The sequence below is a fragment of the Tiliqua scincoides genome, chromosome 8, assembly GCF_035046505.1.
Source record: "Tiliqua scincoides isolate rTilSci1 chromosome 8, rTilSci1.hap2, whole genome shotgun sequence".
NCBI classification, from domain to species: Eukaryota; Metazoa; Chordata; class Lepidosauria; order Squamata; family Scincidae; genus Tiliqua; species Tiliqua scincoides.
In genome coordinates, this window is record NC_089828.1 from 29,497,768 (window position 1) to 29,518,620 (window position 20,853).

Below are 20,853 nucleotides of genomic sequence, written 5' to 3' on the forward strand. Positions count from 1 at the left end.
TACGGCACTTATGCCATTGACTGTTCTTATGCTTAATTTTCATTTGTAAGGTTAAGGGGTTTTCTTCCAGGTTCTGGGCTCAGGTTCGAGAGCTGAGGGGAAACCCCTGGCTTTGGTGTCATGCTTGCAGATGAACCTGGCCCGTCAGCCTAGAAGGGGTACTACTCAGCAGGAAAGACTGCCCCACCTAGGAATCCCTAACAAAGGAGATTTCTATGATAAGTTCAGATGTTTCTTTATTTATCCTGAAGGAATGTATTTGTTTAAAAATATTTGTATCTTGCCTTTCCACCATGTGTGCTCAGCAGAGACATTTAAAAACAAAACACAAAAACAAAAAGACGTTAATCCAAAGCCAGCCAAACACAGTCAAGAAGTAGCATTGAAAAAACGAACAAATGCACAACAGTGATGAAATGAGCAGAAGAGACACTGAGGTTTGGTTGGCCCCTATCCTGGATTTCTTCAGGGAGTTGGTTAAAACTCAACTTTATTGTTCAGCTTTTGGAGGTTGTAATGAGGGTAGGGTTACTATGATGGCCTCCAGTTAAGATTTTTTTGGTGGTAATATTGCCTCCACAAATTATTATTTTTTTAAATTGCTGCTTTATTCTTTTTCTGTAAGCCATCTTGGGTTGCCTCTGTGGCAAAAAAAGGTAGGACATGAAAAGCAGGAGTTGGACCATCCTCATGTTGGACCGGTTCTGTTGTTCAGACAAAGGTCCAAGACAATATAAGAGCTTTTACCTAGCACTAAAACGGGGAAAGGGCAAGTATTGAGTGGATATTCCTATGTAGCAGTGCCCATAACAGGTAGCTGGGGACCAGGGGATCCCCATGTGGCCTCCATGAGGCCTCTCCTGTGTCTTGCATTTTTTTTACTTCACTATTACTACTAGCAGTGTGTTGACTCTTGGCATAGTAGAGAAGGACAGCAGCTCTCACTGCCTGACCTGGTTGACCCCTAATACCAGCTCTGTTTCAACCTCAGAGGTGAGACCTCAGTACTACTCTCTGGTTCATGCCACACTCCAGCCCTTCACCTCATAAAGGGAAGAGGGAGCTGCTTGCTCAGGAGAGAAGGGGGACTGGGAGCTGCCAACCCTCGCTGTCATTTTTGGAATAAGAGGCTGGGCCTCAGTGCTACTATTTGGCTCTCGTTATACTCCCACCCTACTCCACATAAAAGAAAGTCACTTTCTTCGAGGAAGGAGACTGAGAGCTGCTGTCCTTCTCTAACTTGTCAGGAGTCACCTCATTGCTAATTGTAATACTGAAGTCTAAAAAAATGCAGGAAACAGGAGAGGCCTCATAGAAACCATTTTGGGAGTACTACTGACTACTTCTGAAGAGACGTGAAAGCCATTGATCAAGGTATGGAACGCTGGTCCCAAAATTTTGACTGAGAAGAGCGATCACCTCATCAACACTCAAAATGGTGCCTGCCTGTTTTCAAGTGCTGAAGGACACCATGCGACCTGACCAAGCGACACAACAGATAGATAGGTCACTGTGGCTAAACTGCAACTTTGCCTCAATTTCTGACCTGGTGAGGGAAGTGGAGCAAACAGCAGCATTCATCAGCCTCAGTGTAAACTGCTTTCCTTCTGGAATTTGCATTCTGCATTGAATTACCTTTCCAATGACATGTAACATGATGGCATTCTTCGTACATACCAATTTTTTCACAATTTTGGCTACTAGTGTCAAGCTCAGCTTGTTGCCCCCCTAAAGCTTGTGGCCTGCTGCAACTGCTACCCTCTGCACCCCCTTAGCTATGCCACTGCTTCCAAAAAACAGATTAGCTGCTCAAGTAAACATCAAACGACGTAGCAAGAGCTCAGATAGGAGTGATGCCAGAACTCTGCTTGGTACCTGCTAACCAACCAGAGTCAGTCTGGGGGCTGAGGAGAAGACCACACTGCCCCTTGCTATAATTCTTCCTGATTGGCTCTGCCTGTCAGCCAAGGATAGACCTAAAAACTTTCTTACTCAGAGCCACTGGAATAAATCCTTCTGTGAGCGGATCAGTGTCCTTTTCCGTCTGCCGAGATGGCACTGTGAGTTCATCCCCTCCCAAACATCCAGTCACTTGATACAACCTTTTCAGCTCATTTTGGTAAGTTGAGGGTCAAAGAGAAGACGCATCTAAAAATCAACCAACACATGTGCATCTTTGTGAGAAGTGCTCTGGAGAGACCCTCCCTTTCCTATGCAAGCTGGAACATGGCCCTCAACTCTGTATGAACATGATATTCTTCAGTGGCTGATGTACGAGAAGATCCAACTCCAATGATCTGATGGTTTGGGGGAGGTGGTGAACATCATCTTAGTTATTACTGATAAACACTAGATAGCATAACAAGGCTGGGAAAGAAGTTTGCCTCTGATTGTGGAGAATAGCTGACCATGAGAGGAGACGGTCCCAAGCTAAGTATCTGACTCAACTTCATATGTAATGATGATCTGAGGGTTGCCTTTGATGTGCTGCTTGTGCAGAGGATACCCTGCCATGCCCTGCACGCAGACTGCAACATTAATAGATGTGCAAACTGTTCCTTCCATTTCTCTTTGCCTGCCACAGCTCTGCCTCTCCAAGAGCTCAGATTGGTGGAGTGATCCTGGCCCTTTGCTTTACATCAATAACATGTTCTCTGTTGTGCACTTTAGGAGCAAGCCTCTGGCTGGGCCAAGAAGAGTCTTGGCGGCTGCTGGGAGCCACTCCTTTCCACCACATTGCCAGAGCTGATTCTTTGCTGTGCCAGAAATACTTGCAAAATACAGCAGATTCCTACCGTTGTACAAATCAACAGAAATATCCTGAATCCACTCAGGCTCATGTCTCAGTTTCCAAAATAAGCGAGTCGAGACTTAACTTGGAAGCCCCTACTGAACTCCAAAGAGCAGGACATTTGCTCGCCATACTACCAATAGGCCTGCTCCAGGCCTTCCTTCCCTTTCAGGCCCCTTGTTATCTGACAAGGAAGAAACGGGTGGCATTTTTTAAATTGAGCATGACTCAATTTAAAAGAAATTGAGCATGATTAAAAGAAAGAAACATGAACCCATGGCTCCTCAAGGAAGCCGCACACAGTAGCAGCCAACCAAGCACTGGGAAGCCGCTGGAGTGCTGCTGTCGATCAGAGTACGATGGACCAATAGTCTGGCTTCATAGAAAGAAGTTTCATGTATAAGGTGAGCCCCATAACTCATTGGTAAGTGCATGCTCTGCATGTTGAGGAATCCATGTTCAATCCCAGCACCTCCAGTTAAAGGATCTCGGGGAGCAGGGCTGGGAAAGGGCCCCCTCTCGGCCTGAAACCCTGAAGCCCTGCGGCAAGTCAGAAAAGGCCACACTGGGCTAAATCAAGCAAGCATTTGACTCTGTGCAGGGCAGCTACTTTGTATGAGCTGACTAGCGCTGGGATCACAACAGACCAGCCTGCCAGATTCCAATCATGAGCACAAAGGCCAAGGAAAGCAAGCCAGGGTTTGCTCTGCAATGTTAAAATAATCATCACGCAGCAAAACAAATATTATGTCCATTAACTCTGGATAAAATACACCCCATCGTGTCCCTCCCTTTCCCAGCACGGCCAAAGAATGTATTTTGCATTTCGAGGTTTGCCATTTCAGGCCTCACATCAGTTGCTGCACAGAGACTTCAAATGATCCTGTAGGCAGAATGCAGAAAGCCCGGGAACCCTTCAAAAGGGTCCGTGAAAGAGGAGCCTTGTGTTTTAAAGCCTGGGCCAAGTATTTACCCAGCTGGCAATGTTTAGCCCAGTGTGTACGAACGAGGGTGCGCTTGTGGTTGCCATTGTGTATAAAAATACTGCCTCCTGCACTCCTGCGTCTCAGGCTCCCAATAGCTCCCTCTGTAATTCTCTTTCCAAATAAAAGGACAAACTATTTCTGGCCCAGAGTGGTGGATGGCTGTGGCTTCTCAAGCTGTAATGAGGAGAGTCTGGAATGCTAAAAATGGCCCTTTCCACCCCACTCCCCCCCCATTCTTCAAGCAGCCCGTCTCTGGTCTGCAACATTTTGAGGTTTGCAGTTGAAGCCTGTTATTGTATGACTTTGAAATTAAAACATCCCGCTCTCTTCAGACTCCTCGTGCTGCCTGATCATGGAGGCAAGAGCGTCTGTGAGAAGTTATTATTTGAAGGGGGAAAGGGGGGGGTTCCATAATTTGGGCACCCAGGTCTCCGTTTTCCATACTCTGAAAATTCTTTGATTGGAGTTGGCCAATCCCTCCAAATGTGTGGAATTGCAGGCGTATGCTTTGATGTGTTCTGGACATCAGGAATGGAAAGACGAATTCTTCCACTGCTGAAGCACTGCCAGAGTTTGTCCACAACACAGATCTGACTTTGATGCAATCTGAGAAACAGGCCAGCCTTTTTCCAAAACAACTGATTGGAAAATTAGCTCATCTGCATACAAGTTTTCATTGTGCAGAGGTGCTGCCTTCTCCTGTGGAGCTCAGCTAGAGAGATACCTTTGACTCTTTGTTTGCCTGATCCTCCCCAGCCAACCCTGGGAATGGTAATCTTTAGCACTAAGAAATGGAGATGAGCACCGCTCCTAGAGTTAGACAGAGTTAGGCTTAATGCTGGGGAGAACCTTTATCTTGTAACTTAAGGTAGTGTTTCTCAAACTGTGGGTAGGGACCCACTAGGTGGGTCACGAGCCAATTTTATGTGGGTCCCCATTCATTTCAATATTTTATTTTTAATAAATGACGATGCTACCATGGTATGTGACTGTATTTGGGGAAATGTTACGGACCTGTACTTTTAACAAGCTACTATGTATATTCTTTTAACAATGATAGTAAATGGGACTTAATCCTGCATAGGATTGCAACCTAGGATAGTTAAAATTTTCCTGCTTGATGATGTCACTTCCAGTCCGGTGGGTCTTGACAAATTCCCATTCCAAAAAGTGGGTCCCGGTGCTAAATGTGTGAGAACCACGGCCTTACAGTATAAAGGGAAACAAGCAACTTGCTATCCTGGCCCATTCTGGGACTTCCTTACCCCAAACTAAAGATGTAGACCACCTTATTGGACCACCTGACTAGCCACCTCTTGCAATCCCTCAAGCTGAGGGGAAAAGGTTTCACATAAGGACCTCACTTTGGAAAGTAGGTGCCACACCATCTGCAGGACCCAAGGGGATGGTGTCCACTGTCCAGGAGACAGATGACTCAGAGGCTCATGTCTCATACTACTGTTACTCCTGTTTGACCTGTGGGAATATCCCCCTACCTGGCTTCCTCCCTCCACTTTTTCACTCTCTCTCTCTCTCTTGATCTTCCAGTATGTAAGCAGCAATCCCCATGAGCTCTGATCATCTGCATGGAATCACTGTGCCTTAAGCTCTCACATACCCATGCACAGGGATTAGCTCTAGGGTTCCATGTTCCAAAGTTTAGGACCTGTACAGCCAACCAAGATGTACATCCCTGTGATCTGTAAGCAAAGTACTTTACTTTGAACCCCTTTTACTGCCCCTGTTTTATTGTCAGAAGCAAACTAGTGGGGGGTTGGTGAAGAGCAACTGGGAAAAAGGTCTTCTGCTATAAGACGCTGCTTGATTTGGATCCCCTTTTCAGGCTACTCACAACCTCACAGTCCTGGCCTCATGGTGGGCATGTGCCTCTCTTAGACACACTGTGTACATCATTTGCCAACCATACCACTCCTTGGAAACTTCTCCTCCCCAGACACCTCCTCACTTTCCTTTGCCTTCCCTCTGTAGTACAGCATCTTCAACATTATGGGCATGATACCCTTGCAGCTCAGTGGGAAGCAGCACCCGCTCATTTGAACATGAGAAGAGCCCTGTTGGGTCAGACCAAGGTGGGCCCATCTAGTTCAGCATCCTGTTTTCTATAGTGGTTGTCTAGATGCTTCTGGGAAGCCTTATGAACTTTTTATATCAAAGCTCTCTCCAACAGCTATCCCTTATCAAATGGTATTCTGAGGCAAACTATCTTTAAACCTAGAAGCTCCATTATCATGGCTAATGGCCATTAATAGACCTCTCTTCCTCCTTCCTGAATTTGCTGACTCTTCCTTTCAAGATTTCTAGACCAGTGGCCATCACCATATCTTGAGGAACTTTCTATTAAATTAATTCTGCATTGCATAAAGAAGTTCTTTCTCTTGACTGCCCCAAATCTACTGCCAATCTTTGGTGACCCCAAGTTCTACTGCCATGACAGAAGGAGAAAATTATCGCTACCACCGCTTGTCACTTGGAGATATCTGCACATTCTGGAGCCAAAAGTGGTCAACCAATCCATCATGGAAGATCCCACCATTTCTCTAGCATAGGAAGGTTATTTGCATTGTGGGTTCCAACAGGACTGCAGAAAAAGTAACACACACACACACACACATGCATCAAAGTCAAACAGGACAGCTTAACATGATGGCACGAGTAGGAAGTCTACCCTCCTCTTGTATCTTCTATCAGGCAGAAACTGGACAAGCTAAGCCATCATTTCCCCACACTCACTCCTCCATCTATCCTCCACAGATTCAAAAGTCAGGAGAATGTTATTCTTTCACTAGGTGAGATAAACATAAATTATAATTATCATACAATATATGATAGACTGTTCAAAGTTTGAAGAGATACCTCAGCAAATTCTCTCTCTCTCTCTCTCTCTCTCTCTCTCTCTCTCTCTCTCTCTCTCCAGAGAGAGAGAGAAAGAGTTGGTGCTGTGAACAGGGTACTTCCATGCTCATGCATGTGCATTGACCCTAGAGATGATGCATCTGCTCTCTGAGACTGACAGCCCAATCCTATATATAGCTACTCAAAAGTAAGTCCCATTATAGTCAGTGAAGATGGCACCCAGGTAAGTGTGGAGAGGATTGCAGCCTCAATGTCTACAGACTATGGGTCAAGAATGGCCCAAGATCTTCTAGCACCTGTGGCAGCGTACCCAGTGCTGCCCCTCTTACTTGATGATGTGCCAAGCTCTGCTCCTCCCATTCTCTGGATGGGAAAAGGAAGAGAGGGATGGAGTGGAAGAAAAAATAAGGGGGAGATGAAGCAGTAGCCCATCATTCACCTCTCCTCCATCTACTTCCACTCTGTCCGCCTCTTCAATAGCATTGAAGAGCTGGTTGGCTCCCAGGATAGGGTGACACAATGACTGTCATGTGTCAGTCATCATCATCATGTCCATCATCATCATGTCCCACTCCCAGAATGTATCTGATCTGAGCCAATTTGATCCAGGTATGCACAGAAAGGCCCCTCAACACACTGGGTGTTGCTCCAAGCGCTGTGCAGCAAGCACTGCGCATACACTCACATCCCACACCCAGAAAACCTCCAGAGCTTCTCGGGGAGGGGGTGCCCCAACCACCCCATCCACTTTTACCCTCCAGGCAGTGAGAGGTGGAAGAGCAGTGGAGACAAGTGCGTGGATTGAGGTGGGCTCCCCCCCCCCATTTCACTGCTTGAGACAACCACCTCAGGCAACCTCAAGGACAGGCCAGCCCTGACTCTGGGGAGGGAGTTGAATTCTGACCTTTGATAACAATGCTAGCGAGCAACTCAGACTACAAATGTGAACAAGTCAAAAAACATGAGCTCAGTGGAGGAAGGATAGGATACAAATGTGAAAACTCCCAAAGGCCAAAAGAGGGTCGGTGGATTGACAGGGGCACGAATCAGAAAATAGCAACTGCCCATCCCAGGTAAATAGGGACAATTGCTGCATAAGCTGTGAAGGAGGGTTGTTCTTTCAGCCTACTTGGGGTTGTAGAGATAATGTATGCTGAACGATCTGAATATGATGTATCATTTTGAGGCATGCTAAAGAAACTGAAAGGGAGCAAAATGCCACCATCCCCCCCCCCCATGGTTCTCTTGAAAACATAAAAATACTTTTCCTTCCGCGTTATAAAGACAGCCTTCTTCAGCCATGGCTGAAGCCCACTCAGCAAAGAGCCTATTGACACCCGGGGAGCCTGCTTTTGGTGTGGTTTTGGGCCTAAGGGGCCCCTGCTCAAGGAGCCTCGGCCTAGGCCTCAGCCGGCTGGCTGGCTGCCCTCCCTCCCTTCGAGGCTTTCAAAGGATTTCTGTCAGGGCTTGAGAAGATGCCAGATTTCTCTCCCCGCAGCGCCCTGTTGTTCTCCAGGTTCTGTGTGCCAGGAGCGCGTGTGAGCAGGAAACAGAGCCAAGCAGGCTTCCTGAACGCCTGAGAGAGGAAATGCTGCCATCAGCAGGGGAGGCTGTGGTTAAAAATAACTTGGGTATATAAAGGCTGCAGAGGATCCCCTTGCTCTCTCGCACTCGCTCACGCTGCTGCCTCAGGGCCGGACACGCAGCGCTGGCTCCAGGCAGAGAGCGCCAGAACACAGGTGTCTGTAGAGCCAAGGAGAGAAGCTGGGCCCAGAGGCAAATGCCTCCATCCGTGCCTCAGTTTCCCTTCACACACAGAGAGAATGTGCATATGCTCCCAGTGTTTGACCACTGACAGTCTCTGTTTTCTGGTCCGTCTTCCTTTTGGAAGATCTCTTATTAAAATCTTCTTAGTTCATGTTGTCTCAGGGCTCAGCCATCCCTCCCCCCCAGTTTTTCCTAGAAGTTAAGTGTGCGTGTGTGTGCGTGTGTGTGTGTGTGTGTGTGTGAGAGAGAGAGAGAGAGAGAGAGAGAGCATGTGTGTGTGCATGTGCCTGCCTGATCTGGTGTCTAGTGCACATGCATGTCAACGCATGCACACGAACATTAAGATTCCATGCAGCACACAATAGCCTCCATTTCACACACTGCAGCTGCTGAGATCACATCATTTAAACAGTGGACATCCTCCTGTAATCGGATGTGTGTCTCATATCTCTGTAGTCCCAAGAATGAATATTGTTGTGGCTTTCAAACCAGTGGTGGACAAGCTATTGCTGAATAAATTGATACAGTAGGCAGCGGAGAGTGAGGTGTAACACAAGGGATGAAACTGGAGAGCCTTGCATTGCCAGGCAGAGAATGCCAAAGTACAGGTGTCTGGAAGCTGAGTGAGGCTAGGCCAAGAGGAAAATATCTTCATCTCTCCCTCAGGCTGCAAGCCTATAGCAGAGAGTTACCTGAGAGTACCTACCTGAGAATAAGCCCCTTTGAACACAGTGGGACGTACTTCTGAGTAAACATGTCTAGGATTGCACTATCAGTTTCTGCGCATATGAACTTCAAAAGAATTTTTTTTCTCCCTGTCCTAAAAGACTAGGACTTGTGGGGCAGGTATTGCCCACCTAAATTGATGGGCCATAGATTCAGGACTCAAATACAGATGTTATAAGCACATGATGTCCCTCTTTTCATCTGTGAAATGTGGGCAGGTTCAAGAGAACATGTAATTTCAGGATCTGTTTCAGGACTCCTAGTGGTTCTATGTATGAGAAGACTTATTGGTCCCCGTCCCGTTCACGCCCCGCCCGCCCACCCCCGTTGCAGCATTTGGGCAAATTGCTCAGAGTCCCAGACCGGCCAGATTTTCACCTGGGGATGCTTTCTCTGCCAGATCTCCACCAATGGGAGAATTTCCCTTCCTGGAAAAATCAGGAGGCTCTTCAGAGAATGGTAACCCCAGAATAGAAAAATGCCCCAAGCCCCATCTGTCTGTGTATATCTCAAGGCCTTTTGCATGGGGATCTATACTGCAGACAATGTATCGCCACAGCAGGGTCATAACCAGGGGGTCATTGCTGCAGTGTGTAGTAAGTGTTTATATCAGATTGGACATCATTTACTTCCTTCTATTGTACTGTTTATTTTTGTCGTTTTTGGTTGGTCTTTATTTTTATCTCGCATCTGAAAATTATAAAAAGACAAGAGTGCCTATGAGCATCTACGGAGGCCATTTTCCTCACCACATCTTGCCAGGCTGACATAAAGCTTTCTTTTGAAGGAAGAAAAGGATATGACATACATTCACGACATGTTGCTACGTCACCTAACAAGACTCGGGGGGGGGGGCTGGAAAGCCCTTGCTGAGCCTAAGCGGTCATTGCTGCCCGTCTTCCTTTGGCAGACTATGACAGCCTGTGATTCAGACTTCCATGAATTCAAGTTGGGGAAAGTGATGTCCACAGCAGGTGCTGCCAACTCAGAGAGCCATCAGCCTGACTGAACCTCTTGGTCCTGCTTTTCCCATGACTCAGGCTTCAAATATCACAGGACATGACCATCTAATTTACAGGCAGTACTACAGTAACATACTCCTGCCTTGAATATTTGCCTTCAGGTCCTTTATTTCTAAAGAAGGAAGCAGAAATTTCAGACCCTGAGCAAACCCAAGGCCCTTCTGCCTCATTCCAACTGTTTGGAAGCTGGTTGTTAGCCCCAAAATGGGTACTCTGCACAGGCTCAAAGGAATTACTTTTCTTATTACTTCACTACATAGCTTCTGAGACTCAAAGCCTTGCTTAGCCCCCTGAACTTCAGTGGAAAGGGTAAGATATAAGCCCAAATAATTAACAAGGCTCTTATTTGCATCACAGATGAGTAACTGGTGTATCACCTAATTAAAGGACTCTAACAATACAATCCTGCATACATCTACTAAGAAGTTAGCCCCACTGAATTCAATAGAGCTTACTTCCAGGTTAGTGTGCACAGGATTGCAGCCTTCATCAATTCATCATAGGAATTTTTAGTAGATTAATCAATTAAATCTGCATATGAGAAAAACAATTGCTCTATAGGGAAAGAACATTACCTTATTTTCTTGGCTTAGATGATTAATATATGGTGTCATATCACTTCCCTATTTTGACATCCCTATGACATCCCTATTCAGATGTCCCTATTTTGTCAGGGGGCAGCCCCCATTTTCTGATCTCCCTTCCTGATATATAATTGTACTGATTTTGTCCCTATTTTGCCTTTGGGGGAATTTTTTTTCTTTTCTTTCTGAAAATATTTATACCCCACCTTTCTCTGGAAAAACAAACAGAATGATGACAAAACCAGAAACAGTCACAAGAGCCAAAAATCCAGATCCCCTTAAGCAAGCCAAATCTGGGCCACACAATGAAAAGTCAACAGTGAAGTGGTGGACACATGAACCTCTTTGAGGAGCATGCTCCATGCTCTTGATGCGGCAATCGTATTACAATTATTATTAAGAATACTTGTATAAAACTTTTCAACAAAAAGTATTTCACAAAGGGGTTTACACAGATAATTAATAAAGAGCTATCTGTCCTTAAAGAGCTCACAGTCTTAAAAAGATGCAGAGGGACACCAGAAAAGGCACCAGGCTGGGTTGAAGAAGAACAATTGCTCTTCCCCTGCTATACATAAGAGGATACCACTTTAAAAGGTGTCTTTTTGGGCACCGTCAACATGGTTGTTGCGACGCAGGGATATTATTTTTCAATCTTTAGGATATTTTCACTGTGCTTCTGTGTGTCAGAACTCAGTGCTGGCAGAGATCTGATTTTGTTCAAGGTGATTTGAGTCCTTAACTGCAACCCAGACAATTAACAATTGTTCAAATGAGGCTTGATCCTGTACTGACTTCAATCTAAATTCAGCTTTTCACTCTTCCCTCTGGATGTGCCGGGAGCTGTCCTTGACCCTGCCTTGCTACTGATGGCCAGGAGAGTTTTTTATAAGCAATGGCTGGTCAAGGTGTTACAGCCCTGCCCCAGCGCTGAACTTGGCAAATCACCTGCTGGCTACAGCAGGTGCAGAAAAGAGAGCATCAATCACCCAAGCACATGATATGCTTAACCTAAGGGCAGCAACGAACCAGCCTTTTCCTTAGATGCAATGACAATTCAAGCATAATGCTGATCAGTCATTTGTGCTGTTTTTTCAAATGCTCATCACAATTTGAACTTCCAAAATATTTTCTGTTCTCTCTCTCCTATAAGACTAGGACTTGAGGGGTACGTGTCACCCTGTTAAATTGATGGGCCATAGATTCAGGACAGTAAATGAAGTCCTTCACACAATGCAGAATTAATATATGAAATTTACTGCCTCTGTGGTGGTAGCTGCTGGCTTAGAGGACTTTTGAAAAGGTCAGGCAAATTCATAGAGGAAGACAGTTCTATCAAACAGTCACAGTGATTAAATGAAACCCCCATGTTCAGAGGCAGTCTACCTCTGCATAGTCCGATAAATGGGACAAATGACAGGGGTGAGCTATTGCCTTCATGCTTTGTTTCTGGGCTTGCCAATGGAGCATCTGCTTGGCCATTTTGGGAGGCAAGATGCTGGGCTAGATAGATCCCCTTTGGCCTAATCCAGCAATGTTCTTGAACAATCAACATTTGAGCTGTCGCCTGCTTTCGTTTTCTGCCTCCACATCTCTAGGTATGTCAGGAGGAGGAGCAACAGCCACAGCTCTGGCTTGCCAATTCAGATGTCAACCCAACCCTAGCAAAGCTTCGCAAAGGCGGGTTTGGTAGGATGATGGACGAGCGCCAGCAAGGATTGCCTGGCTGGGACTGCACATGGAGCTGTGTAATGTGAGGATCACAAAAATATTTGTCTGTAGCCATGAAGATGCAATGATGTTGCCACACTTGAGGAGACCTTTGGGGGAACTCTCTCCTCATCCAGAGAGGGATGGGCGCCTTGGCTGAGTCACACAGCAGCAGCAAAAGGCTTGACAGTGTTTCCTTGGTGGAGGAGGGTTGTTCATGAACAGAGAGAGAGAGAGAGAGAGAGAGAGAGAGAGAGAGAGATTACACAAGTGTGACATTACAAAGGCATGACTCACCTCACTTTGTGTACTGTGTTACCAAGCACATCTGCCTGAAGGGAGCCAGCTGCTATTGCTTGGCCCCTGATCTTTTGCAACACAGCCTCTAAACATGCATTATGTCAGCTTGCTGCAAGAATCACTTGCGGGAGTTCAAAAGGATTTGCCCCAGGAGCAAAAGTTTCCTCAGAGGAAGGTGGCTGCAACAGTGCAAATAGATGTCATTTAATTTACCTTGAGTCACTGGGAGGGGGGAGAGAAAGGCAGGCTAGAAGTACCACAAATAAATAAATAAATAAATCGGAGGTGTCTATCATTTAGCCTTTCCAATTGCGGGAGCAGCAGAAGCCATGGAAGTGAGAGGCCAGACTCAAGTGACTGCTCATTTGTGCCTGATTCGCACATACAGAGCAAGGATGTGTAGTGGGTGGGGAGGCAGGTGCGGCAGAGCCTCCCCACCAGAGTCCTTTGAAAAGCACTGCTGCCATGTGAGGTGCCCAAGCACCCACAATCCATGTGCTCACCTGCCTCCCCACCCACTGCACGTCCCTGATACAGAGAAGAGGCTCTCAGTACCTAGGTTTGTCGTTTCTACCACATGGTGTCAAAGGAGCTGTAGCAATCTATCTACTTAGGAAGCAATTTTTGGATTTTGCTGGACTTGGGACCAAACAAAGGCATGATGGCAGCTCTTTGGAGTGTTTAAATCATGGAGCTGCCCCAACAACACACAGAAAGAGAGGTTGGGTTCCATTTTAAAAGTAAGTGGGATGCATGGGTGCAGAGGCCTCTGCAAGAGCATTCTTCTCCTCCATCTAGCTCCAAAGTATTCTGATGAGCTCAGAGTGGGTTACAAGGTTCTTTCCCACCTGCCCACTTAACTTCACAACAACCCTGTGAACCAGGCTAAGCTGAGAGGGAGCATGTGACAGGCCTGAGGCTACTCAGTGAACCTCACAGTACAGAGGGGATTGGAACGCAGGACTTCCTGGTCTCAGTTCAACACTCTGACCACTGTCTGTACCACTGTGTCTCTGTACAGATGGAACAGCTGCCATTGCGCCTGGTTTAATGCTGACAAGTGTGAGCTGCTGGACAGAAAATCTGTGACTCAAATCTCATCATGGCTACAAATTCCCAAGTTCTGAATTTAGGTGTCTGGCAACCTGCCTAGTTCACTTCATTCTTCATTCTCCACTCAAAGCTCCCCAAAACCACTAAATGTTATCGGCTATTTCACAAGGAGGGGTCGACTCTTGCTTCTTTGTCCCGTCAATGCAACTTGCAATTGCTTTTGTATCTAATAGGGTCAAATAGAACCTTCTGTCCTCCGTCTTATGACTTTTACAAACTTGGGGCTCTTCCATCATGCCCAAATTTGTCTCCCCCACCTTATGTTTTTTTTTCACTCACAGACAAGTTGTGGATGAAGAGGTCTTGCTCACTACTTTTGTGACATTTTGGTTGGTCCTAATAAAGGTATCACAGTGCTTTATTTAGAATTCTCCCCCCCCCCACCCCCAGTTTCTGTGTACCTATCACTCCAGTTTGAACTAATCAAGTTTGTTTGCTTGTGGGAGCTTGAAAACAATAAAATTAGGCTGGGGGTGTCTAGTTTAATTGGGCCATCTTAAGAGTGGGGGGGGGGAGAGACAGACCTTCTCCAGCCCCTCTCCTTGAAATTCTAGTTCTTAGTAGGCCCCTTCCCCATTCTGTTTGTAATGTTGAAGTGATGGAGATGTGTAGGATGCCTGCTGAAGCTTGATGGCACACTTGATGGCAGAAGAGATAACCTACACCTTGAAGGCACATCTGGTGACTGAGGGTTTTGTGAGTCTTCCACAGAACATATTCTAAAAACCCCATTCAAGCTGGTTTACATAGGTAGACTTAGGGTGCAATCCTAACCAACTTTCCAGCACCGAGGTAAACACAATGCAACTCTGAGGTAAGGGAACCAACATTGCCTTACCTTGAGGAGGCCTCTGTGACTGCCCCCCCAACTGCAGGATGCAGCATATGCCCCACTGGCACCACTATGCCAGTGCTGGAAAGTTGGCTAGGACTGCATTCTAAGTCTGCCCATGAAAACCTTCTTGAATGCTATCTAAAAAACCAGAGAAAGGCGGTATATAAATATTGATATATATTGTTTTATTATTTACCCTGTAGGCAAGGTGCACCGCACATGCTGAGAGACACTTGAGTCCTTCCCATATTCTAGGGCCTGCACATGCCAGCGGACAGTCCAGACGCTGCAAGTAAGTGCCAGCAGAACCACAGCCAGAACCTTTAGACTGCACAATTGGCCTCTGCCTGGTTCTCAAACGCAAGACCAGGTTCTGGATACCGGATCCAGATTCGTTAATCTCAATCAGCTATTTTCAACCAGTGTGCAGACATTGGTGTGCCAGGAATATGCCACAGAAGTTTGGGGGAGGGTCATTTGTTAGTAGAACCATTGGGGGATGTGGGCCCCTCACCAGCAGCATGGTGTGCCTTAACAATTGTCAAAAAATTGATGGTGTGCCCCGACAATTTCAGCACCTTGTCAGTGTGCCATGAGATGAAAATGATTGAAAATGGCTGGTCTGATTTCTAACCTGAATTGCTCAAGGAGCATGAGAAGAGCCATTTCTTTGGTAACAAGCAGGTTGTAAAGGGGGTGTGTGTGAATGAATAGCATCTTGTCCATCAGCCATAGCATCTGCCTTTCCTGAACCTAGGTGAGTGAGAAGGGGGAAAACACTCTGCACATGCCTAGAAGCTATCTTTTATCTTGGCCTTGCAAAGAGGTCCCAGAGTTGCGTGGGGGCTGCAGCGAAAACCAGCTCCAAAGACCTTTGCCAACGCTCCAAGAGGTCAGACGCGACTGCCTCTGAGAACGTGCAGAGCACCTCCCTCCTCTGCTATTCTGCACCTTCACAGCCCAATCCTAGGCAGGTCTATTCGGAAATAAGTCCCATTGCCTTCAATGGGGGCTTACTCCCAGGAAAGTATGCATAGGATTGTCACCTCAAACCCTTCCTTCTGTCTTCCCCAACTGTGCAATCAAGATCCCCAGAGGGGGCAAGCCAGGATCCAGGTGCACAGAGCTCTGTGGCAGTGGCGTAGCTGGAGGGGGTGCAAGGCACTAAGTTTGCAGGGACCCTAACCGCAGCGTGCAAGCAGTGGCGTAGCTGGAGGGGGTGCGAGGCACTAAATTTGCAGGAAGCCTCACCGCAGCGTGCAAGCAGTAGCGTAGCTGGAGGGGGTGCGAGGCACTAAATTTACAGGGAGCATCACCACAACGTGCAAGAAGGGCGTAGCTGGAGGGGGTGCAACCCCCCTCCATTCCGGGCGCGGGGGGAGGCAAAACGGAGGCTTCCTCCCGCCCGGAATGGAGGGGCTGCTTGCAGGCTGCGGTGAGGCTCCCTGCAAAACTTAGTGCCTCGCACCCCCTCCAGCTACGCCACTGCAGTGCGGAGCCTCGGCCGGCCAGCGGAGCAGCAGCGTCCACAGCTCCTTCTCCTCCTCCTCCTCCTGCCCGCCGTCCTTTTATAGCGGGGCTAAATTTAGGCCCGGCCCGTCCGGGCAGAGCAGCAGCAGCAGCGCTCCATCGCCTCGGTGCGGCTCCCCCTCCCGGCCGTCGGACTCGACGCGCTTCCTGCGCTGCAGCCCATTGGCTTGCCTTCTCGCCGGGCGCTTCTTAAAAGCTGCGCGGCCGGCAGGAGCCGGGCCAATCCACCCCGAAGCGAGTCCGCGATGGCGCTGCTGAGCGGCCCCCCGGCCCCGATCCTGCCCTCCTTCGCCTCTTTCTGCAAGGACAGCCACGCACCGCCTGCACCGGCGCCCCCCTTCCACCACCAAGTGAGTGCCGCCAGGGAGCTGGGCACCGGGGTGGGTCGCTGGGCTCAGTGGTTGAGCTACGAGGAAAGCCACTCTGCACATGCTCGGGTGCACTCTCGCTTTCCATGGAAAAGGGCAGAGCGTGCCCCTTTCCGCCTTGACCTTCCGTCTGCACTGCGATGCACCTTTACCTGGGTGTAAGTGAGACACTGCTGAGAGAGGCTACAATCCTAACCACACTTTCCTAGGAGTAAGCCCCATTGACCGTAATGGGACTTATTTCTGAGTAGACACACATAGGATTTGGCTCTAAGGCTGCAACCCTATCCACACTTACCTGGGAGTAAGCCCCCTTACCTATAATGGGGCTTCAGAGTAGGCATCCATAGGATTGGGCTGTGAATGCACTATCAGCTTTCACTCCACTAGGGCTCTTCTCATATTTGCATGTGTTTTTTAATTATTATTATTAAATGTACTGCATATTTTCTCTCTTGCTTTGTCCTCATTTACTCATTCAGTACTCATTGAATTGTTTTAACCCTTCCCAGTCCACACTGTAGTGTACCTGAATGGGAGTGGCTGGGAGTGAGTATAGGGGTTTCTCACCTACCTGTAAAGGGGGTAAGTAAAGTTCATCATCCCCATATGGCAAGACAGTTATTCTTTGGCTCTCCCTGCATGGGGAGCATCACTTGGAGAGAGGGCAGTCCCCCTCCCTGCATCCCATTGCATTTACAGAGCCTAAGGAGTGGGTTGTCCCAAGCCAGATGAGCAGGTGTTTGACTTCAGGCAGTCCCCTCTCCGTTCTCCAAACCAAGCCCACCTAGTGAGTCTAGTCTACCTAGTGAGGCTGTACCCCAAATTCTAGTTTACCTGGGCCTGTTTGCTAACAGCACCTTTTCTGCTTCCTTAGCGATGGACCTGTAGCCTGGAGGCCAAGCTTCTCCCAAGCCACTGCCCCATGCCGACAGGGAGACTAGGGCTGGATCCCCTCAGCCCCCACAAGGATGATGACGATCTTAACAATGTTTTGGATCTGATCCTCTCCATGGGCACAGACACCACGGCCATGGGCAACGAGACCACAGACGGTGGTCCCTTCACTCCCCGAGGTGACTATTCTGCAACTCCAGTGGACAGCTTTTATGGGACAAGTCCATCACCTGGATGCTACAATCCATTGGAGCAGGGCAGCCCCCCTCCTTACAGCTCTGCTCTCATGACGGACCTTGCTGGCCCTGAGATGGATGCGAACTACTGCCTGCCCAGTGGAGGCAACATCCATGGACGATTCTTTGTGTCAGCCTCTGGCTTTGGGGCACAACATTTTGTGGACAGCATTAAGCCGGAACCAGATGTGGACAGTTACGGGCCCTTGGTGGGGCTAGTACCTCAGGCCTGCTCCAAGATCAAGCAAGAAGGCAGCCCCCCCTGCATGATGTCTGGGTCTCCCCAGATCCCTGGGGCAGACACACCCCCTCTGAGCCCTGATGACCTCATGGTGGCAGAATGTCAAGGACAGCTGTTGTGCTCCTCACCTGCCATGCCACTCCCACAGACCTACCACCCTCCCACAGGCTTCCCTCCCCACCATCAAAGCCATCTCCAGTATCAGAGCTCTTCACAGTTCAGCCTCTTTGATGACAGCCTCCCTTCCTGCCAGGCCTCTGCCCCAAGGGGCATGCTAACTCCTCCGTCCTCACCCCTGGAGCTGTTAGAGGCTAAACCCAAGAGAGGCCGTCGCTCCTGGCCCCGCAAACGGACTGCCACCCACACCTGCTCTTATACTGGCTGTGGGAAGACCTACACGAAGAGTTCCCACTTGAAGGCACACCTGCGGACCCACACAGGTAAGTGCCCCCTGGTGGTGGCAAGGGACTTGTATGCCAGGTGGGTGGGTGAGTGGGTGGAGAGGGAGGAACGGCCCAAAAGAGGTCCAGCTGTGATTGTGGGTCAATCACAGGATGAGAAACACCTGCTCCTTCTGCACCCAGACAGCACCCACTTAGTGACACTCATACCATTTAACCCATTTCTACCCAGCCACAGGTGTACACATTTGGTCCCTGTTGCAAAATGCAGTGTTGGGCAGAAATGGTTGAAGCATCAAGGTGCACTGAGGATTAATTCCAGGGGGGACTCTTGGGGAGTTGGAGTGGAATGGATTTTTTCTCCATTTGTGTGACCTTTTATCAAAGTAGGTAACTGCTATTTAAGCAAGCGGCTATTGGCTGTATCAATTATATTTGACTTAAGGTGGTGCTAAGCCCCCTGGACAAGGCTAGGCTGTGTCTGTTCAGAACTAAGCTCTGAAGTAGCTTCATTGCAGCTAGGAGATGCTCTCTAGCAACAGGGTGGTTTTTTGTTTGCATGGAAGAGAGTTTGTTTGATAGCATCTCCTTCCTAGAATGCCTTCCATCTCAAGAAAGATGGTTCCTGTGTCTTGGGTTGCAGCAGGGGTGGCAGCAATGTGCTTGCATGCTCCTGTCTTGGCACAATAAAATGCTGATTTTTCTTTCCCTCCCCCCTTAAACAGGTGAGAAGCCCTATCACTGCAACTGGGATGGGTGTGGCTGGAAGTTTGCCCGGTCCGATGAATTGACACGCCATTACAGAAAGCACACAGGGCACCGTCCTTTTCAGTGCCACCTGTGCGACCGCGCCTTCTCCCGCTCCGATCACCTAGCCCTGCACATGAAGAGGCACATGTAGCCCACCCAGGTGAAGCCAAGGACTTGCCAGAACACTTCTTTTGGGATCTTGTAGCTGGTACTACGTCCATGGGAGAGAGGCTGAGGATGGGCACTGACTCGAGGAGGCTGCTGAACCCGGCGCTTCCTGAAGAGGCTTCCAAAGTTGACGGCCGTTCTGCCTCCTGGGAGAGAACGGGGCTTATTTATGGGACTGAGCGAGCAACCATGACAAAGGGCTAGACAGCTGTAACTATGGTCTTTATGATTGCCCAGAACATAAGCTGTATGGTAGCATTTTGTATGAGACTGTGCGCGGGATGGGGAGAGGTGAGGGTCACCATAGCCAAAAAAATGTCCTTATTTTCTGACTGAGCAGAAGGGCTCTCAGAAGGACCCTGGTGGCCACACCTGACTCGTGTAACATGCTCACAGCTGCTGTGACCTACACTAGGACTACAGGGCTTGAGGTCTTGTAAAGAAACTTAAAACTTGTTTTTTATATATATATATAAATATTGTAAATAATTTTATACCAAAGCATTGGGATTATGCAGATGGGAGACAAAATAGGTATTTTGCCTATTCCTCTTTTATAAAAATATATTTTAACAGGATTTTCTAAAATAAACCAACTTTGGCTGATGTTTCTTTCTTTAAAATCCCTTGCTGCAAAGGTCTGAATTTACATGAGGCTATTAAGCAGGCCTACCCCGAAGTGTCCTTGCACTCCTCAAGGCTTTCCGTCGGCAAGAAATAGGCAGACCACAGGCCATGATTTGGTACCCAAAACAGCTCTTCAGTTCAAAAGCAACCAAAGCTATAATTTGAGTCTCATTTTTAGTTTAGGCGAGATCCTTTTTTAGTAGCACCCATAAATCTCTTCCAGATGCAGCTGCAGCTGTGCCAGCAGTCAGGCTGTGGGTGTTGGGTTTTTTTAACCTATAAATGTAAACACTGCATTTCAGTAATTATGGAGTCTTATTTTAAGACCTGTACCCAGTCTTCCTGGGACTACTGCTTTCATGCGCTCTGGACCAAGCACAAGAAGACAGGTCAACCTTTGTATGGAGGCAAAGGTCTCTCAAGGGAGTAGACAGCTATGATTCATTCCTAAAACTGAACGGCACCTAGCTGCTGTTTGCAGTTATAGTAGTAAGTTTCAAGAGCACAGCCCTATGCAGCTTCCATACCCAGTTTTTCTGTGCAGCCATTAAGATTTGCTTAGGAAGAATCTTTTTTGTTGCTTACAAGGAGGAAAAAATCCTACAGAATCATCAGTAGCAAGGAAAGTGCATAGCTTGGTTGGCTTCCCCCTCCCTCGTAGGCATCTGATGAGATGTCCTACCAGGCAAGGAGGAACAAAGTGAGAAGGATGGGTGTGTGATTTGCAAGACCTCCCTCACTTTTTGTGAGTGATTTGGGACAGGGTATTTTAAACAGCTGCCTTGAGTCAGCTTAGAATTGGAAAGATGGGATACAGAATGCTGCTGTCTGTTGCCTCAGATTCTTGGTCTACAGTTCTCCACTGACTGCTACAGCTCTCCTGCTTTTGGGCAAGGTCTTTCTCAGCCCTCTCTGGAGATGCTGCTG

General features: G+C 47.9%; 2 protein-coding genes across 2 annotated transcripts in view; one reads left to right on the forward strand and one right to left on the reverse strand.

Moving 5' to 3' along the window:
- Positions 1-12,446: 12,446 nt before the first annotated feature.
- EPS15L1 (epidermal growth factor receptor pathway substrate 15 like 1) overlaps positions 12,447-20,853 on the reverse strand; it is a 54,071-nt gene continuing 45,664 nt past the window's right edge. The window contains exon 24 of the mRNA XM_066636674.1: positions 12,447-12,656. Within this exon, the coding sequence (XP_066492771.1) occupies positions 12,622-12,656 (35 nt within the window). The 3' untranslated portion in view covers positions 12,447-12,621. The remainder of the gene's footprint in view (positions 12,657-20,853) is intronic.
- Positions 16,466-19,905, forward strand: KLF2 (KLF transcription factor 2). The gene is made up of 3 exons (XM_066635449.1): positions 16,466-16,588; positions 17,484-18,420; positions 19,107-19,905. Exons 1-3 carry the CDS (start codon positions 16,484-16,486, stop codon positions 19,280-19,282), a joined length of 1,218 nt encoding a protein of 405 aa, XP_066491546.1. The 5' UTR covers positions 16,466-16,483; the 3' UTR covers positions 19,283-19,905.

Bases quoted from the DNA above. Each gene is read 5' to 3' on its own strand.
- KLF2 (XM_066635449.1), top strand. From the start codon at position 16,484: ATGGCGCTGCTGAGCGGCCCCCCGGCCCCGATCCTGCCCTCCTTCGCC. The intron at 16,589-17,483 runs GTGAGTGCCGCC...CTGCTTCCTTAG, and splicing joins CGCCCCCCTTCCACCACCAA to CGATGGACCTGTAGCCTGGA. The intron at 18,421-19,106 runs GTAAGTGCCCCC...CCCCTTAAACAG, and splicing joins ACACCTGCGGACCCACACAG to GTGAGAAGCCCTATCACTGC.